The sequence below is a fragment of the Juglans microcarpa x Juglans regia genome, chromosome 1S, assembly GCF_004785595.1.
Source record: "Juglans microcarpa x Juglans regia isolate MS1-56 chromosome 1S, Jm3101_v1.0, whole genome shotgun sequence".
In the NCBI taxonomy this organism is placed as follows: domain Eukaryota; kingdom Viridiplantae; phylum Streptophyta; class Magnoliopsida; order Fagales; family Juglandaceae; genus Juglans; species Juglans microcarpa x Juglans regia.
In genome coordinates, this window is record NC_054595.1 from 8496397 (window position 1) to 8517318 (window position 20922).

At 34.1% G+C, this 20922-nt stretch overlaps 1 protein-coding gene across 2 annotated transcripts; it reads right to left on the minus strand.

Annotated features, from left to right (window-relative positions):
* Positions 1-342: 342 nt before the first annotated feature.
* On the minus strand, positions 343-17332 carry LOC121246635 (protein NTM1-like 9). 2 transcript variants are annotated; one of them, XM_041144847.1, is made up of 8 exons: positions 17252-17332; positions 16775-16931; positions 4074-4245; positions 3630-3898; positions 2470-2604; positions 1995-2348; positions 1354-1698; positions 343-847 (listed from the first exon to the last, which is right to left on the minus strand). In XM_041144847.1, exons 3-8 carry the CDS (start codon positions 4219-4221, stop codon positions 557-559), a joined length of 1542 nt encoding a protein of 513 aa, XP_041000781.1. In that variant the 5' UTR covers positions 4222-4245; positions 16775-16931; positions 17252-17332; the 3' UTR covers positions 343-556. The 2 variants fall into 2 exon arrangements, with proteins under 2 accessions (XP_041000781.1, XP_041000782.1); XM_041144848.1 differs by lacking the exons at positions 16775-16931; positions 17252-17332 and adding exons at positions 7977-8128; positions 8395-8618.
* Positions 17333-20922: the final 3590 nt, after the last annotated feature.

Consider the following 20922-nt stretch of genomic DNA (forward strand, 5'->3'; position numbering starts at 1 on the left):
AACGCGATTCAGCTTTGTCTCCTAAACCAATGAAAAACCATGAGGGAAGCTTGCTTGGCATTGCGGGTTTTGGTTTTTTTGGGAGGCAGAATGTTCATGATGGGATTCGTATCATCAAAGAGCAAAAGGAGGATGTATAACAGATGGTTTGTGACTTCCTAGTAACAAATTTCTGCCTCCAAATTTTGCCATGCCTTTTGTTACCCAAAAAGGATTAGCAGACCTGAGTTGACTCTATCCTTCCACCGTTGGGAAAGCTAGCTTTTCTTCCCTATAGAAAGAGAATCAGCCAAGAAAAAGGAAGGACCAGAACAATCACCTCAAGAAAAACAGAGAAAACACTTTTGAGTCTCCTGCAAATCCCTGAAAAATAATATACAAGGCTCCTCAACCTATACAATGAAAAAGAGAGCAAGAAAACCTCTATGCCTTCGCTTCAAAAGCACACCGCTGAAAGCATCACTTATACTAGTGTATAAAGGTTTCATCACATCACAATAACATGCCTGTTTTTCTTGAACCGTATTTTTTTGGGGGCAGGGAGTAAAGTTTAGCATCACATCCCGTACACCACCACCTCCCGAATAATAACCAGGAATAAAAATAAACCAAACAGTAGTTTGGCCAGATATACCAAGGGAGGACTAGATACGTGGCTTTGCTGAGATGCCTCTACGAAAATGAAATAACCCTTCCGATCACTCTCAGCTGAATCCAATGTTGTTGACTTGTCACTCTTCTTTGTATTGGTGCATTGAGCCATTTTCTGCTCTTTGTCAGAGTCCATAATGGATGTTTCCTTCTGAGGCAGACTAGTTGTAATACTGTCTCTTAAAGCATCTTTGGCCTGCAATAGGAGAACAGATAGATTTGAAGCGAAATAACATACAGATATCATGAAACATACATTTTGCTTCAATTTAAGAACATCTCAGCAGAGACAGGCTTTTCTTTCACTTTGTCTATGCTGCAACTCGAGGCTATATTTGGTCAAGAGAAACTGTGAGGATGTTAATTTTTTGAGATGTATTGTTTACTGGGTTTTGTGAAAAGAGATGGAACAATATAAATATATTTGTTTTAAATATGTTTTGTATTGGGGTTTATCAAAGTGGATAGGGAGGGCTGAAAAGTTGTTTGAATATTATTTTTTTATTCTAGTTTTTGTTTTGGTCTTTATAAAAGTTGTTTTGGTTTTTGCATTTTTTAGTTTCCACCAAAATCGAGACAAACGGTTTGGATGAAAAGTTCGAAAAGTTGAAAAGTTGAAATTGAAATTTTTTTGAGCTTGAAAGATGTTTGGATTGAAGTTGAATTTTTTATTTTTTTGAAAAATGGCCTTGATTCTCTCACCTTGTCATGGGATACTATTCTGTGCGAATTGTTATACTGCAATTGGACTCTTCTATGTGCAACTCTTTGTCCTGCAGACTGGCGCAATCTATGCTGATGTTGAGGTGTGGAGGTTCTTACTTTTGCAGGAGATTTTGGCCTGACTCTCGAAATGCGATTGATTGAAGGACGAAGTATGTTCACGAGATCATCATGATGAAAGATGCTTCTTCTGCTTCTATACTGGTCATGGTTAGCCGAGGACGAACTTACTGTTCCAGATTGCAGTTTTAACGCTTGATGCCAGACTTCTTGCGGACTAACATGCTCATTAAACAAGCTTGAAGTTCCCATCAAACGGTCATGCTGGAATATACAGACACAAAGTGCTAGTTAATTTTCCCAATATCTGGAACCATGAGGTCTAAAATTAGAAGTTTTGAAAGCCACCAGTGAAAGAAATGCAGCCAAGTATGAGGTCATTAATGAATGCAAAATGCCTACAGAGCTGAAAATTTTTATTTCATCATGACATCAAACAAGAAACTATAGGAAATATCCCCAAAAGCGTTTACTAATATGCCATGCATACTGTTTCAATGATACTGGTAATATTCTCCTATAGAGATAAGATTTGTGGTTCATCAGTAATTAGAGATTACCGGTGCTTGGGCATTGTCAGTGTCTGTGTCACTGCTTGGTCCACCACATAAGTACACCTTTTGTAATGACTCAGGTGACCTGATGTCACGGAAGTGCCTTATTTCTTCCTGGGAGTTTTCATCTGGGTCAACAATAACTGAATTCAAGAACTCTGTGGTATCCTCTTCCTGTTCATCTCTGTCAGACTGAAATTGAATCCAATTGAATTCATTGTTACGGCTGTTGGGAGATACAGGCTCGATGAAAGGGGATCCTTGTGTATTGGATACTGTCAACTCAAACTCAAAATCCTTTTGCTGAAAAGTTGGCTGAAACATTGGTACCAGGTTGAATGGTTCCAGGTCTGCTTCTAGCTGAATATATACGTTAAGTAAGAATAAGAATCATAAGCAAATACATATAAGTTCCAAATATGCTTCTCATGGTCCCCATGTTAAATTTGATAGGGAAATCTATATACAACATGCTCCTTACCTCAAAAATTGAATCATCTGGAGCTTGACTTTCAAAATCAGATGCAGGATAGCTGCTTGCTTCAACTTCATCACAAGTTGAGACATCAGTCCTCACGTCATGTTTTTTCATTAAGCGACAGAGAACAAAGTCCTTCTACGCACATTGGAGAACAAATCAAATTACTTCGTGGTGGTAAATAACAGGAGCTCAATAAAGGCAAAAGACAATAAAGTGTGAATCATTAAAATCAGAAGCATAGCTTAAGGTCTTCTAATCACATCAATGACTATTTAGGTTGAATCAATAGGCATCTATTTGTACAGATTTACTTTTTCGTTTTAAGAGAAGTTTAGTTGTTACAAATTATAAAAAAATTCACAATCTCTTGTGAAAAATAAGGATGAAAAAAAAGTAATTTGAGAACAACTTGGCAAAGAAGCTCTTGAACTCTAGAATTTTCCCAAAATCAAGTGCAGGAATATGATCGGTAAATAGAAAAAATCGTCGTCTTGAAGTAAGGAAACTCTGTAATAAATTAATAGAGCATATTTCTAATTGCATACATGTGCACAGGACACAGCTCTGCCAGCAAAACGAATTGGGGTAGTTCCTATAAAAAAAAAAAAATTGGGGTAGTTTATTATTACTATATTCTCCTTTGCCGATCACACACACAACACCTAAAGCAAAGATCTAAGGCTTTCTTTTTTTCTTTTTTCTTTTTCGGTGGGTAGGGTAATATATTAAATTGAAAAAACTATCCATCATTATTAGTCAATTGAGGCACAATTCTAATACACAGTTACTCTAAGAGCAGATCAGACAGCCTTACTCTAAGGGCAGATGCTAAGGCATGATTAATGAGTCATTTAAAGCGCAAGTTCGAGGACACAATTACTTGAGGGCGGATCAGACTGCCTCACTCTTTAGTATAAAGGGTGCAGGCTAGATGGAGAGTAGCAGAACACGAGGGCCTGAAGATTATAGACAACATAAACCATAACGTTCCTACATAGTCCCAGCACATCAAAATATGTAAAAAAGAAAAAAGGAATGTATGTTTACCCTCATCTTAATACAGCTCAAGAATTCAACAAAAACCTTCATCTCTTCATGTACGCAAGAAAGAGAGGCAGCAATTAGTGAAAAACTTAAAAGTGCATGAAATGGCTACCAACCTCGTGAGGAAGAGTGCTAGTTGAGTGATACTCGTGAATGACCCAGTCGGTCCCAACCCCATTAGGCACACGACCTCTGTGGAACACCAAAGTCTTCTTTTTACCAATCACCTTGTTGGTGCGTTTGGCCTTGATTTTCCTATCGTTACCGGTGGCTTTCCAATACCCGGATTTGGTCGCCCTGTTCGTCCGGTGACTGCTCGAGTACTTCAATTCTCGGCGACAGAAAAAGAACCATTCTTGATCATCTGACTTGATCACCGAAAGCCCTGCACAAACATGAACAAGACCTTTGATTACAGAAGCTCCAACCAGTATGCAAGTACTGTACTAGCAATTTTGAATCGAACGAAATCAAGATATTTGAAGGACCAGTTGCTTGGAAACTGAATAGACACTATCTGTTGTTGATCTTAGCGAGAAAAAGGGATGCAGGATACGTACTGGGTAAGTCGGAAGGCTCCCACTTGCAGATATCGACTTCAGCAATGACACGGACTTCGGAATCCTTACCGAGCCTTTTGAGCCTGAGATAATGGTCGACGAGCTCTTCATCGGTCGGGTGGAATCTGTATCCCACAATTGATTCCATTATTGTGCTCGCCAACTCTTTTAACTTCCAAATTTTTAATACAAAAAAAAAAAAAAAATTATGAAAGGAAATAGAGAACCCAGAGAAAGACGAGAAAGGATCAAAGACAGCAATTGTAACAGAATAGAGAAAGAAGTATATATAGCTTTGATTTATGTCTAGTTCTAGAGCTAGTGTTTTTCTTTTTTTTTTTCAATAATTTTTTAATATCTTTTAATAATTAAGTAAAAAATAAATAAATATTCAATTTTACTAAAAGTCATTTTTTTAATTATTAAATAAAAAAATAAAATAATTAAAATAATTGAACAATAACTTTAGCGCTCTTTATATTTTTTACAACTCTTCTTAATTTATTTTATCTTATCTTATCTAATCATTATAATTTTTTTAAATTCTTATATAAAATAAAATAAATAATTTAATATTCTCAGATGTTAAAAAATAAAATAAATAATTTAATTTTTTAAATTTTAAAATAAAAATAATATTAAAAATATATATTTTATTTAATTTTTAATTTTAATCTCAACTTATTTTATATTAAAAAGTCGAATAATAATTTTAAATAATTCGAATAACATTTTCTTTAATTTTACGCATTCCAATGACTTGACTTGAGACAGGTCAATGGATCATGGCCTTTAGCTTACTTAAGAAGCTACTCTGCAGCTTCAGGTGAATGCGAGTTTTGGATTGGCCATTAATATGTCGTGGAAAATTAAAAAATAGGTTTATATTTGAAAAAAAAAAAAAATCTTGTTAGGCACGTGTGTATTAAAAAATAGCTGTGATAAGTTAAAATAATTTTAGATAAGTTAATAAAATATTATTTTTTAATATTATTATTATTTTAAAATTTAAAAAAATTAAATTATTTATTATATTTTGTATGAAAATTTAAAAAATTTATAATTATAAGATGAAATAAATTGATAAGAATTTTAAATATAAACAGGACCGAGATAGTTATATTAAGAATTAACAAATAATATGTTGTGGAAAATCTTTTGAGTTTGGTAAAAATATTTATTATTATTATTATTATTATTATTATTATTATTATTATTGCAGCAATAATAAAATTAAAATATGTTGAAAAATGTTCTCTTTAGCATCAAACATTGTTTTGCTTTTGAGTTTATCACGGAAACTTCAAGAAGTGGGACATGAACTTGCTAGCCATGTTTTGCCGACCCCACCATCTCATATTCACTCGTTTTGGTTTCATTGCCTTATCCATCAAGAAAGGTTGAGAGTGCGTTTAGATGTTGAAGTAAATTAAATTGAGTTGAGTTGATAAAATATTATTAAAATATTATTTATTATTATTATTATTATTATTATTATTATTTTAAGATTTAAAAAAATTAAATTATTTATTATATTTTGTATTGAAATTTGAAAAAATTATAATAATAAATTGAGATAAGTTGTATTTCTAAACGAAGCGTGAAAGAGTGGGGTTTCAATCACATTTTGGACATTTCCTTTTGTTGGTCGATTGTGTTCCCCACTTTCATATGCTCCTATGTACTAATAAATATTTTAAAGGGAACGTGATACATATTATAACTATAAAAATATTTTATAAAAATAAATTTATAATTTGAAGTAGTTTCGTATGATCCATTCTATCTATTTTACAACAAAACTAATTTTACAATGTGATATACCACACTACACCACGTCAATTTATGAATTTATTTTTATAAATTTTTATTTTATAGCTAAAATATTTCTTTATTTCAAAACCATCGATTCTCGCTGTGGGCAAGTCCACAGGCGATCGGGGATCCTTTCCACAAAAGTTTTTGATACACATGATCTGGCTGCGTTTGGATGTTGAACTGAGTTGAGTTGAGTTGAGATGATAAAATATTGTTAGAATATTATTATTATTTTGAGATTTGAAAAAATTAAATTATTTATTATATTTTGTGTTAGAATTTAAAAAAGTTGTAATGATAAGTTGAAATGAGTTTATGTTCCAAACGAAGCCAGTGGCATTAGATGATAAGTTTATAAATGAAATATAATAAATAATCTTTAATTATCTAATGATACATCATAAGATGATGAGATGATGATAGAAATTGAGATGATGAGCAGTATTACTACGAGACTATACAAGCCGTGGAGTTAGTTTAGGACCTCCAGAGGCCCCCTAGGAGGTAGTTCACTATAGTTTTTAGTTTTTTATTATAATATATTTTGTTTTGATTTTAACTTTTTACTCCCTGTTCTTTCTTTTTAATTTTTTAATCTTTTTATTTTATGTATTTTATGTTTTAAATATTTATTAATATTTTTATGGTTTCTTATTTTTCATTTTCTTAGAGTTTTTGCATTTTTTTTAAAGTAACTTTGTCTTGTTTGAATATATTTTATAATGGATAATTCTAGGATGACTCGTAAATATGCCCCGTAGTGTGATTGTACTTTTTTTTTCTTTTTCTTTCAAATATTTTTTAAACATTTTTGAAAATTTTTAAAAAAATTAAAAAATTATTTTTCTTTTTTCTTTCAAACATTTTTTAAAAATATTTAAGCATTTTTAAAAAAATAAAAAAATTCACAAACTCAATAGTAGTCACTTCCTTGACACTAAATTAAATAAATAAAATACACGATGGGGGCATATTTGGTGGGTACATTTGGAGTCATCCAAGCATTTCTCTTTTATAATTCTTTAAATTTTTCAATAAAGAGTAAATCGCTAAAATTAAAAACTCAGGATGCTTTTCACAAACCGGTAAAAACTCAAGGATTAACTTTGTATTAAACCTAGCTTAAATAATATCAGAATCTCAAATTCAATAAGTGCATAAAGGGGAAAAACTCTATCTTGTGGAAAATAAATACTAATTTGGAAAACTAATCACAAACTCATCACACATTATACTTTGGAGACAACTTATTAGAAAAGTTGGTTTATTTATGATATGTTTTTATGCTGAGAGAGCTTTGTGTTAAGGGTGTAAAGTAAATAATTAAATCTAGCTCTTTCCATCGTTTTATAATTCTTGGGTGAAAGTTGGATAAATCAAATGACAAGAAAATGGTATGATATTTGGATGAATAATTCTTCTCATCAGTTACTATTCACTACTTTCACACCTTACACCTTATGTTAAAAAAAAAAAAATTATCAAATATAAAATGTGAGAGTGAATAGTGATTGATATATAATAAAATACTATTTGGATATATTGTGCTCTGTTCAATTATCACTTAATTTCTATAAGAGTAGGAGTGTAATATATCTAGCATCACTTGTTTTTTTTCTATTTTATTTAAAAAAAAAAACAAAAAAAAAGAGTTCACCACAAGTTGGGACTATACAAGCCTTGGAGGTAGTTTAGGAGGCCTCCTAGAAAGTAATCTCATTTCATCTCATCGTTATAACTTTTTAAAATTCTCACATAAAATATAATAAACAATTAATTTTTTTCAAATTCTAAAATAATAATAATATTAAAATATAATATTCTAATAATATTTTATTCAACTCTCAACTAATTTTATCTAATCTCATCTCACTATCCAAATTGCACCCAAATTTACATGCCTCAACTTTATATTGAAACATAGACCTTGGACCAAGAAACAGTAATGCCTGATCATAGCTAGGAGTTAACCGAAGATGAGCATAAGAAGAATCTACTTAATTGCAAAGTAAGTTGCAAGTAAGTTGAGGGAGCTTTCATGTTGGTATTAATTTATTTGGCAGTTAACCAAAGTAACTTGCATACCTGACCCCAAATATCTTACTAGACTTTAATTTGTGTTATGATTTATGAGGAATATCATTAGCAGCAGCTGCTCACAACTTAGATCTCATGACAACGTCTCAGAACCACCTTGAAGTACGTAGTTCTTTATGTTTGTTTGGCAGTCCCCAAACCTGCATAGACAATTATATTAAATACATGAATAATAAATATCTCAATCCATAGCAGCATGCAGCCCTATGATCAACTCAACATAATCTCAAGCAATTCACGAGAGGTAGAGTCAAGAGTCCGAGGAAAAACATAATCTCGATTATTATAAGGTGGATGCCACACAAAGCCATCGATCCTTATGTTAATCGAGAGAATTAAAGACAAGATTATATGGATGATCATAGTATTCATGCAGCTATTATATACCATAATTTCATGATCTTACACATGATCTAAAGGACGGCTGGCCTGCTAAGAGTACTGCTGCCTACGACAATGGCTACTACTGGACATGAGCTAGCAGGATCCGGTTGTTTGTTTCGGGTTTATGAAATAAGGGGTTGATGCCTTTTAATTAAGCCGTGAAGATGGAGCAGCTGCGCTTCGTTTCGTCTTCGTGGAAGCTGCCTCGGTTGGTAAAGTTCAAAGACTACTGCACAGAGAGAGAGAGAGAGAGAGAGAGAGAGAGGGAGAGGGAGAGGGAGATTAGCGGTGGTCAGGACAATTGGTAGGCACCACGTGGACCCGACAAGGAATTAAAACAAAACTTTTTTTACAAATCAATAACTGTTCATATCATATATTCTATACCTCTCTTTCATAACAGAAATGTTTTGGATTTTGAATTCGAGACCCAAATAGTATCCCGAATGAAGGTTTTTTTTTTAATATTTTATATTTTTTACTTAATGATTAAGAAAATATTTTTAATAATGTTGAAAATTTTTTATTTTTTTAAAAGTTTATGATGATTAAAAAAATACATGAAAAAAGAAAATAAAAAAGAAAAAACTAAAATACACTATTCGGAACACAATTTCGGTGATTATAGCACCGCTTTTTTCATAAGATGTGAATTGTTTTTTCATAGAACGTGGGTGTTTCTCATTGGGTTAATAATGATTGATGAGAAGAATTTTTATTTATGCATATTTTGCCCACTTTAATCCAATCAAGCGCATTAGCATTTGTTTAGAAAAGATTTTAGACAAAATTTAAAAACATCAGGTTAGATTAATCATATATATATGTGAGCTTTATATCTACTTTTTTTATGCATCTATTTAATTATATGGTTTTGAAATACTTATATTTTTATTTTCATAATTTTCTAAAGAGTGAAGCAGAGAAGTTACCATTTGGGTAATTATCGGGAGGCAAAGAAAATAAGATATAAAAACAACGTTCATGGCTGTGGATCACAGTTCCATTCAAAGAAAATAAGGCAAAATTTGTTTTTATTTATCTCTAATTCTGTCAGCATTGAAGTGTAAATTAATATATACATGCATAACATAGACAATATGCATTTGCGTACTTGTACATATATGTGCACGTACTCATGTTAGCATGCCAAACTATAATATCTGAAAAAATTATAAAATATATAAGAAATAAAAATTAATATTTTAGTAGTATAAATAAGAATTAAAAGGTATATAATTTATATATATAAGTTAGCCAGAGTAAAAAATATATCCACCTTTAGTCAAATTTGCCTACTAGAGTTGATAATTTCCATTAGATTATAGAGCTTTAACATTCATCATCCAAACACACTACATATCACACTTTTTTTTTAATTATTCTTTAACTTATTGAATTCTTCTATTCATCATCCATATAACACATATTTGGTAAGAGAAAAAAATAAAAAATAAAAAATGTGGTGTGTGGAGATGATAAATTGAAATTTTCTAGATTATATAAAATAAATGTGAAAATTATTTATGCTACAGTGATCCATCTTTTACATTTAGATAAGAACTGTTCTTAAATATTAATTTGTAAATGTTTTTCATTGTTTCTTAAATCTTTCTCTTTTTCTCTCAATTCCTATATATTTTAGAATTAAGGGCCAATATTAACTGCATGCATGCCCAATTCAAACTAAACATTGTCACTGAAAATAATTTGTTAATCAATTCAAATAGAGACGAATTAATTAGCAGACGTTATATATCACTATAAGAAATCAGACTTTTTCTAACGATTTTAAGATTGTCGCAAAAAAAAATCGTCATAAATAGTCTTTATTTGCAGCAATTTTCAAGTCGCTGCTTAATTCCAGCACGAAATTTGAAAATCCTTGTGGGAATTTACTATTTATTTTATTGCGGAGATTTTTAGTTGTCACAATAAAATATTCTTTACTGTAGCGGCATTTTCCATTCGTCGAATTTAGAAATCGCCGTAATATATACTATTTGCGGCAAAAGTTGTTGCCGTAAAAGTCATCTGAACCGCTTAGTAGTGGTGAATTAAAAGTGCCGGAAACGATAATTAAATTTAAACCGTGCACGTCTTTCCCCCTCAATTTAATTTCTTCCAGCCGTCTTCCCCTCCCCTCTCTCCCCAATCCCTCTTCTCCCTCAAGTCTCCACTGCGGACAGCCCGTTGCCAGCGACCCCACCAAGCCATCGCCACCCCTTTATTTCACCTCCTCGTCTCAATACATTTCCCCCAGTTCCTGTGAAACATCATCACCTCCTTTGACAAGAAATCTCATTTCCCCTTCCCTTGCTGGAACTCGCAGTGCCTATATCGGTGATTTCTTTTTCATCTGAAAACATACTCCAGTGAAGGGACCCGACGAAGGCCACAACCATCATCTCTCTAGTGGAAACGATGGCTAGCTGTAGGTAATTTCATTTCCACCACTGCGCGGTTTAGGGTTTCTTCAATGACCATATGAAAATTGTTGGGGATTGAGGGGTGGTACCCTTAATCTAGTCTATTCAAAACCTTTATTTCAATTTATTTGATTTGTGCAAGAGTTGAGTTGGCCGAAGGGCTCTGTATTCAGGTGCGATGACCACGGTATTCTGGCGTCGATTTCCCTCTCAACGCTGAACGACGTCCATTGGCTTCCAATTTGAAGTGAATGCATTCCTCTTCTGAACGCTCGGATCCCCAATCAAAGTAAGTATTTCTTGCACAAATGCTCTTTATCATTTTTCAGTCTCTCGGGGATGGAGAGGCCATTTTTCTGATCTTTGCCATATTATATAGGGGAATCTGATTTTCAAACCGAGATTATGTATGTAACTTCCTTTTTCAGAATCATGCAGTATTGGAACTGGTTGTAGATCCATAGGATCAATCAATTAAGGTTATGCATCTGGGATATATACAAATCATTGGTCATGTACATGATGCATGATGCATGTTCATATATATCATATATATATATATATATATATATATATATATGAACATGATTCATGTTTTAATTTTATGTTCTTTTTATCAGCTGGGTAGTGAGTTTTGACGGGTAAAAGCATGTGTTTTTCAACTTTTTTTTTTTTAGTTTCATATTAGTACTTTGGTTTCAATGTAGATTGAGAGTGGAATTTACTAATAGATATATTTATTGATTTGTTGGAATCAATGTCGTTTTATATCTTCTTGTGACATTCTCTCTATTTGGCATGAATCATAAGGCATTTGCCAGTTGCCAAGACTACCTTTTTCTGATCTAATATATTTTCATGCCTGTTAATTTATAACGATACTAGGGCATGTGGGGACTCAAACTCAAAGCAGAATTTAGTCCAATGAATGAGTTAAAGGCAAGGAAAACAAAGCCAATATATGTTAAATATTGATTCTGCATATCACTTAAAACTCCCATGCTGTAAGAAACTAAAGACTACATCAAGCCGTGCATCCCATTCGAATATTAGAAGAGCTTCCACCCATGATATTTACTAGAATTTTTAGTTTATTTCTCTGTTTTTTTTTAACAATAAGGTTCATGCCTTCAGATGCTCTACATGTCTTTAACATCTATTTTATATTTCAAATGAGTAAAACTTATAAAAAAAATATAAAAGAAAAGAATTCCCTCTCACTTTCAGCATTCCAGTTCCTATTTTTTTTTTTTTTTTTTATATATAATTAGTTGATCTTAACTGTTTCTTTGGCATAAGTTGCTAATTCCCTCCCCCATTTTGCATGGATTCTCTCTCCTTTTCCTTTTGGTATCCTTATCCATGTCTCATCTTATCGGCTGACTCCAAGCACTATATACATATATATATATATATATATATATATATGGGGATATAGTTCATTTATTCACTCATTAATTAATTGCCTATATTTATGGCGTGAAGAATTAATTGAGTAGAAATGTGAAATCTGAAGGATGGTACATTTGATTCGTACTGATCTGTCATGTTTATCAGGACATCTGATTTGAAAGGATCAAGTATTGGATTCCCTCATTTGTAGGATCTGAAAATAGTGTGAGGGTGAGAATATATGAAGCTTTGCACAGCAGTTGCCATTGCTCATCTCAGCAGCTTGATTTGGATTCAACATATTCATTGTGGTTAGTATTAACAATTATAAAATCACTTCAATTTATCTCTCATTAATTCACGGGTAACAATTGTAAATTAGACAAAAATGTTTCCCAGTAAGCTTGTGAAACTTAAAATGGCCCAAATCCTTCGAATTGAAATCTGTAATTGGTAATATTGACATGGAATGGAAAGTTCAACCAAAAAATACATTGGTTTCCCACTATGTTCAACTATTTGTGGCAAATAGTGTTCTTTTTGCTTAAATTTTGTATTTTCTTTTCAATTATAGATGCATCCAACTTACACCAACTTCAATCTTAAGCTGCTACTTGTATGTGGTCTTCTATATACTTGATTCAAAACAAGTACACTTGGTTAGAGTTCGTTTTGGTTGCTTAGAGCTGGTTTTGGTTGAAATTTGACTTCACTTGGTACTTCTCATGTCACCTCTTGAGGTTGAGATGGAGGGATAGAATAAAGGAAGAGAAAATGAAAAATAAGAGGTTGAAATGTTAAGAGAACAAAGAATTAAATCTACTGATTTATTGCTGAATTATTTCCTATGCTGTAGAATGAATTTATTTTCTGCTTTGCTTTTGTTTGGGCTCAATTATCTAGCTACTGACCAACTTTAATCATGGACATATGAGGGGATTCAATAGTGGAGTCTTACGTAAGAAGAAATGAAGAAATTCTGAGGAGACCATAAGCAAACAGTAAGAGAATTCACCATAGATTCTAACATTGAGTTGTGTAGATCTTTCTGTTTTCTTACTATTAGGAATACCAAATGACCTTAAAATCTCAATATGTGACATTAGAAAAACCTTCATAGAAATCACAAAAACTATAGTGAAGTCTATCGAAAAAGGAGGAAGCTCGAAGGTTAGAGAAACAACTTAAACTAGTTCAAGTTTGAGCTGAAAAAAACAAACTGTCATCTATTATTACTATGTTTCTGGTTTGAGTTAGTTGCTGCAAATCAGTCCCATTAATGGCTTGGTGCTTTTATGGAGTTACAGAATCATTTGGAATTACTTGTCTTAGTTTGACACATAATGTAACAAGTTAACTTCTGATTTCATAAAGTTTCATGCTCAAAATTTTGAACAAAATGGATATATGCCTCTTCACTTACTAGGATTGTATAGAAGTGTGAATACAAAGATTTTATATGATCTCAGCTATCGGTTCTGCCTATTTGTGGTTATGCAATGTGATTGTTGGCAAGCCAAGAAAATAAAATCTACAAAAAGTGAACTAAGTTACATTAATTTTGTTCTCAATTGGCAAATTTTATTTAGCATTCTTGTGATACTCTTCAATCCTTGCAGGGTGCTCCTGCAAATGTGTTTTTTTAGAGTATTTTGTTGTTAAGCTCAATGATCTTGCTCAACTAAGTTTTTTCCCTTTCAACAAGTTTGAGATTAGTTTTGGTGCAATTTTTAGTGTAGTTACTATAGATTTTGGGTTCTTTATTTAAGTTACCATAGACTTAGGATCTTTTTTGAGTATGTAAAAAGAATATTAGTGCAATCCATAGTGTAAGGTAAAATTGTGAAGCCTGCAAAACTTGGATGTGTATAATATTTTTTCTGTATTCTGTTTTGTGCATTTTTGTTTTATTTTTTGAAACACCTTTTCCGGCAAGTAAAATTTACTGGAAATAATTTTTTCATAGCATGAAGATATTTTCGATGACATAAAATCGCCGAAAATAGTTTTTTGTGGCGAAACTTACTCGTTGGAAATACTTAACGACGATGATAATTTAAAATCGCTGGAAAAAATAATGAGTTATTTGCGGCGATTTATTAACTTTTTGTGACGATACATATCGCCGGAAATAACTTTTCTCGGTGATTTAATGGTAAACGGGAAGGCCATTTTCGTCAATTTTTTGGACAGACATTTGCAACAGACTAAAATCGCCAGTAATAGTACTTTTTGTGACGATTTTTGCCTATCGCTGAAATTGATCAAAAGCGGCTTTAGGATTTCGTCGAACCTGCAACGGTTTATAAATCACCGAAAATGATCAAATGCAGCGATTGTTATGGGTATTTGCGACGAGAGCACAAACATGAAATAAAGATTGATGGAGCTTGCAAAACAAATTAATTATGTTTGCAAAATTTCTTTAATTCCATATCTTGAATTTGTCTAGAATATAGACGGCTGACGGCCTACCAAGTCTCAAGAGTTGTTGAATGCCAATGAGTTTTCATTTCGATTTGAAAAACTCTACTTGCAGTTGGGGTTGGGAACCCCAGCTTACCCATCCCTCCACGTGCACAATAATGAAACGGTGCGTTGAAACACCCCCATAGACGAAACACAAAACACCCTTATGAAAAAGAGAATACAGTGAGAGAAAACTAACTTGAGGGAGGGACCGAGACTTAGAAAGAGAGTGAGAGTTTTACCAAGAGAACAACCGAGAAGGGTGGAGATACCCTTTGATGGTGGCTCACGGAGGCACGAGCTCTTTATAGTGGGGGGGGGGGGGGAGGGGAAGGTTAGGTTTCATGATATTGACCAATGATGGAGAGAAGAGGAGGAGAGGTGGCAATTTGGGGGTCTTATCGAGAGAGGCAAAGAGCTAGTGGTTAGAGCAGGAGTCGTTGGGGATAAAGACTGCGGGATGGAGGATATGCGGCGGCACAACATGTCATGGAGCAACCGAGAGGGTGGTGGAGGATTGGGCTTCCGTGGTGGTTGGCAGAATGCTCTGTTTCGGAGTAGAAAAATAGAGTATGTTTCAATCGATTGTGGCGTGGAGTAATGGCGAGAGGTGGAGGCCCTAGGCGGTGGTTGGTGGTTCTTGGTACAGGGTGGCAATGACAAGGAGGAGCTTGGGCAGTACTTGGTGGTCTTGTCCGGTTCTCCTCTAATGAAGGTTGACGTGTGCGTGGGTTGCTTCTCGTTTCTGGATATGGAGGACCCAGGCCGTGGGGGGGCTGGGCAATGGACGAAGTGAAGGGCTGGGCGTGGCTGTTGCGGTGTGGAGAAGGCTCGGAAGGTGGTGGTGAAAAGCTGTGGTGCACGGTGGGGCTTATAAAGGATGATTCCTTGAATCAAGCTGAGCATCAGGCATGAAACACTATTGTAACAGTTAGAAAATCATAAAGGATTTATGACTCTATTTGACTCGATAACCAACAGAAATTTCAGCCACAATTTTAGTCTTCTTACTTAGAATAGAACATGTATACTTATCTGTGTATCAATTAGTGTGTGAATATACAACTGTTTTGTGAGCAACAAAGATTTTATCCATATTCAATCTTCATTAGGGCTTTGGGCTCACGATTTGGCTATTTCACAAGGGTGGTGCTTCCAGCGCTAGGGTGGTGCAGTGGTTTCTTCGTTGGGTTGACAAATGAGGGAGGAGCATGCGGTTATGGTTGCTAGGTAGGGAGAATGAGACGACGTGGGGGAGTGCTCGTCGTCGAGCTTGTAGACGGCACCAGTGGGTTTCATTTCATTTCCCTCTCATTTTATGTTTTTTTTTTTAATATGTTACCACGTCTGCCGATTCCTCCAAAGGTACCCAACCCTGTGTACCTGTAGCAGAACTGTTTGGATTTTTTTTCGTTTCAGCCAGAGTTATGACTTAATTCCATTATTTTTTACAAGCAAATTTAAATAAAAATATCATGACATGATGGTATGTAAATTGAAAATAGTTGGAGCAAGACAAATCCTTATGCAATCTGGCTTTAGTAATTAAAGGAGATCAAGCAAATTAAAGTGCAATAAATAAAAATGAGCTTAACCATGATCAAGAGGCCGGAACTTAAAGGCTGTTCTAGCTAGGACTCGTCATCGCACGTAATTAGGTGTAGTATCTGCCAAATTTTTAGATAGTGTTAGTGCATTAATTTATATTATAATAATGTTAAATGCATGATTTGGTCCCTTCAATATATTCTGATAAGCTGTGTTTGGAATATCAACTCAACTCATTTCAATTCAACTCAAATCAATCATTGACGAGACCATTACTCTTTTAATTTTCTATTAAAAAGTTAAACACATCTCAACCTATTTCATACATTTCAAACTACTTTGACTTGACTTATTTCTTCAAACTCTAACAACCAAAATATCAAGATTTGGCACCATGAATTTGAGACTAAGATACTGAAAAGTTATATTTTTCACCCCCTTTTAAGTCCTCAAACAAGAATTCTAATATCCATGCACCAACAATTTTACCATGAATGTGAACCTATTAATTTTATTTAGAAGAAAAGAATAATGAAACTCAAAAAGGGATCAAAACTTGCATACCTGACCCCAAATATCTTACTAGACTTTAATTTGTGTTATGATTTATGAGGAAATCTCATTAGCAGCAGCTCACAACTACTTAGATCTCGATCATGACAACGTCTCAGAACCACCTTGACGTACGTAGTTCTTTATGTTTGTTTGGCAGTCCCCAAAGCTGCATAGAGCAATTATATTAAATAGATGAATAGTAAATATCTCAATCCATAGCAACATGCAGCCCTATGATCAATTCAACATAATCTCAAGCAATTCAGGAGGTAGAGTCAAGAGTCCGAGGAACAACATAATCTCGATTATTATAAGGTGGATGCCACACAAAGCCATCGATCCTTATGATAATCGAGAGAGACAAGATATGGATGATCATGATATTATTCATGCAGCTAGCTATTATATACCATATTCTTGATCCCGTGCTTACGTTGGCAATCAAATTAGACATAAACGAATTAGGACAGAATTTCATGATCTTACACATGATATATAGGACGGCTCGCCTGCTAAGAGTAGTACTGCATGCTGCCTGCGACAATGGCTACTGGACATGAGCTAGCAGGATCCGGTTGTTTGTTTCGCGGGGTTTATGGTCAACACGACTTCCAGAGGGGTTGATGCCTTTTAATTAAGTCGTGATGATGGAGCAGCTGCGCTTCGTTTCGTCTTCGTGGAAGCTGCCTCGGTTGGTAAAGTTCAAAGACTGCAGAGAGAGAGAGAGAGGGAGATTAGTGGTGGCCAGGACAATTGGTAGGCACCACGTGGACCCGACAAGGAATTAAAAAAAAAAAAGTATTTTTACAAATTAACAACTGTTCGCGTCACACATCCCATATCTATACCTTTTTCGTAGGATGTGAGTTATTTTCATAGGATATAAGAGTATTTTTTTTGTATCTGATGAGAAAATTTTTTTATTTATGCATATTTACTCACTTTAATCCAATCAAGTGCATTAGCATTTGTTTAGAAAAGATTTTAGACAAAATTTAAAACCCTCAGGTTAGATTAATCATATATATATATATATATATGTATGTGTGTATCTACTTTTTTTATGCATCTATTTTATATGGTTTTGAAATACTTATATTTTTATTTTCATAATTTTCGAAAGAGGGAAGCAGAGAAGTTAGAATTTGGGTAATCGGGAGGCAGAGATCAAAATAAGATATAAAAACAACGTTCATGGCTGTGGACAGTTCCATTCAAAGATATATGTTGATGGAGCTGTAAATGCATGGCCAAGATATATATTTGTGGCTAGCGTTTAAGCCAATATTAACAGTCGAGCACCAGTATTAATAAGGCAAAATTTGTTTTTATTTATCTCTAATTCTGTCAGCATTGAAGTACATATATATATATATATATATAAAACAATAATATCTGAAAAAAAAAACATAAAAGAAATAAAAATTAATACTTTAGTAGTATAATTAATAAAGAATTAGCTAAGCCAATGTGAAATGTAATTTATATATATAAGTTAGCCAGAGTAAAAAATATATCCACCTAATTTAGTCAAATTTGGAAAGAGTACTTTTTTTTTTCTCAGCAAGTAGTTGATATTCATTACAAAAACTAAAATTGTTCCTTACAACACAAAAGCAACCAGATTAAACATAACCCAACAGTCGAAACATAAAGCACAGAACGAGAAATATGAAAGCTAAGAGCTAGTAAGTTACAGATGGTGGGTCTTTTCCACTTGGGAATTCTAGCAAACAGGTGGGTATTTTGATTAGTGGGATATTTCCAAACTCTAGGTTGGAATGAGCCCATTGCGCAATAGAATGTGCGCATTGATTCTGAGGTCGATGTATTTTTTCAGCTTGCCATGCTTGAAGATCTTGAAGTAGAAACCTTGTGTCTCAAGCTATCCCTTCTGTTTCCCAATTGATGGCTTTATGAGGATTATTGATGGAGTGGATGGTATTTAGAGAATCTCCTTGAAGAACAACTTTAGTGATCTTCCTTGTATGTGCTTCTTGTACACCTATAAAGGCAGCAATAGCTTCCCCGATGTTTGGATCAGCACTCCAATTGTGATGTGCTACAACAAATTGCAATCTGCCCAAACTATTTCTACATACTGCTAATGAAGTGCTCCTATAATTTCTAGCTACCACATCAAAGGTGATAGAGAAGGTGTCATCAGATTCAGGGGGACTCCAGCTATGGTGTGAATCTATGAACTTCAACTCCCAGGCCCTTTCATGTTCTATATATAGATCCTACATTTTTGTTATAAAGTAATGAACTATATGGTTTGCAATGTTGTGTGTGATCTGATTCCTTATAAACCATAAGTTATCCATAGCTAATGTAGAAAATAGCTGAAAGTTATGAGCTTCAGAAGCAGAGATCTGTAATTTGTCTGATGGGTTTAGGATAATATTGATCCAATTCCTGATTCCAGCCTGTTTGAAACAAGTTATATCAAGTGGCCATGGGGCATTTCTCTACAAAATTCTAGAGAAAATACAATTAAGGAAAAGATGTTCCAGATTTTCATTCTCCATATGACAAAGAGGACAAAGAACCTGATCTTCTGTTAGTGCAAAACAGTGACTGAGAGATAGTTTAGTGGGAAGGATTTCATTATAAACTTTCCACAGGAAAAGTTTCAATTGATCTTGTAATTTGACAGCCCACAACTTTTTCCAGAGGACATCAGGTATGCTTGTATTTGTGCCGGGGACTAAAGCTGCATAAGCAGACTTTACACTATAAATACCTGAAGAGTGATGTTTCCATTTAGGCAAATCCATGATATTATGGAATTGGTATTGAGAAAGGTGAATGCTTTGTATTGCTGTAATTGTTGCAGGGGAGAACAGAGTATTCAACATGAGAATTCGAAAATTCAAAGAAGGGAAGGGGAGGGATTAGTCACTGATATTTGACTATATCTCTAATCTTCTTCACCACCTCCCATGTCAATAACTAAAACGATAATTAAAAAAAGGAGAATATCAACGCATTCGGGGATAAACGACGGAATGTATCGTCAAATATTCAATATGATTCCACAAGATCTAGTTTCGTTCAAGTAACGGATTCCTCTTATTGAATTGCTCATTCAATGAGTATTCTCAATATTATGCCTTGAAGGACTCGTTCCATCTCCTAGGGCTTTCAAGTGTTAGCTCAGCAACTCTAAGATCTAGGTTTTGATGTGTACCTTGAATATGTGGTGTAAGGAATGGAGGATGTAGGCAAGGGAGCCAAGGGTTAGACCACACATGAGTGGCAGTGCTATTGTTAATTTGAATGATGACACTTGACAAGATGAAATCCTTTTGCTTTATTAGGCATTTCCAAAACCTGGAATATGAGTCTTTGGCCTTAACATTTACCCAGTCAGTGTTTGTCATGTATTTGTTCAAAATAGCTGTTTTCCAGGCACTTGTTTCATTAATGATAAGATGCCAGACTAATTTGCCAAGAAGAGCTTTATTGAAATGGGATGTGAGCCTGATTCCTAACCCTCCCATAGATCTGGGTAGGCAAATGGAAGACCACGCCTTTGGAGTGTATTTGTGTTTCTTGTGATTTTCAAAACCCCACCAAGACCTCATCAATATACGATTAATTTTTTTCACATGTTAACAGGGATCAAAGTTGTAGCCCTATAAGAAGGTATTGTGCTTGCTATAGCTCTGATAAGTGTAGTCCTCCTTGCTTGAGAAAGAAGTTTTGATTTCCATCCTACAAGTTTTTCTTGAATTTTAGCCAAGATATCACTAAAATGTGATTTCATTGGACTACCAGGATTGAGGGGTAATCCTAGATATTTAATCTTAGAGGGAGAGGTCTTGAAATGAAGGATATTCCTGATGTCTCTTTTGATGTCTTGTCTACTGTTGTTGCTGAACTGAATGGAGGACTTGGAGTTATTAATTTTTTGCCCCGACCACTGAGAATAGGTATTAAGGGTTCTTGCAAAGGCTGAAGCAGTGTTATAGTTGGCATACCCAAATAGAATTAGATCATCAGCAAACAACAGATGTGAGAGAGAAGGTCCATTCCTGCAGATACTAACACATTCGATAGACTCAGTTTGTTCCTGCCTTAGTATCACCCTAGAGAGAACTTTTGAGCCTAGTATAAAGAGAAAAGGGGAGAGAGGGTCCCCTTGCCTGAGG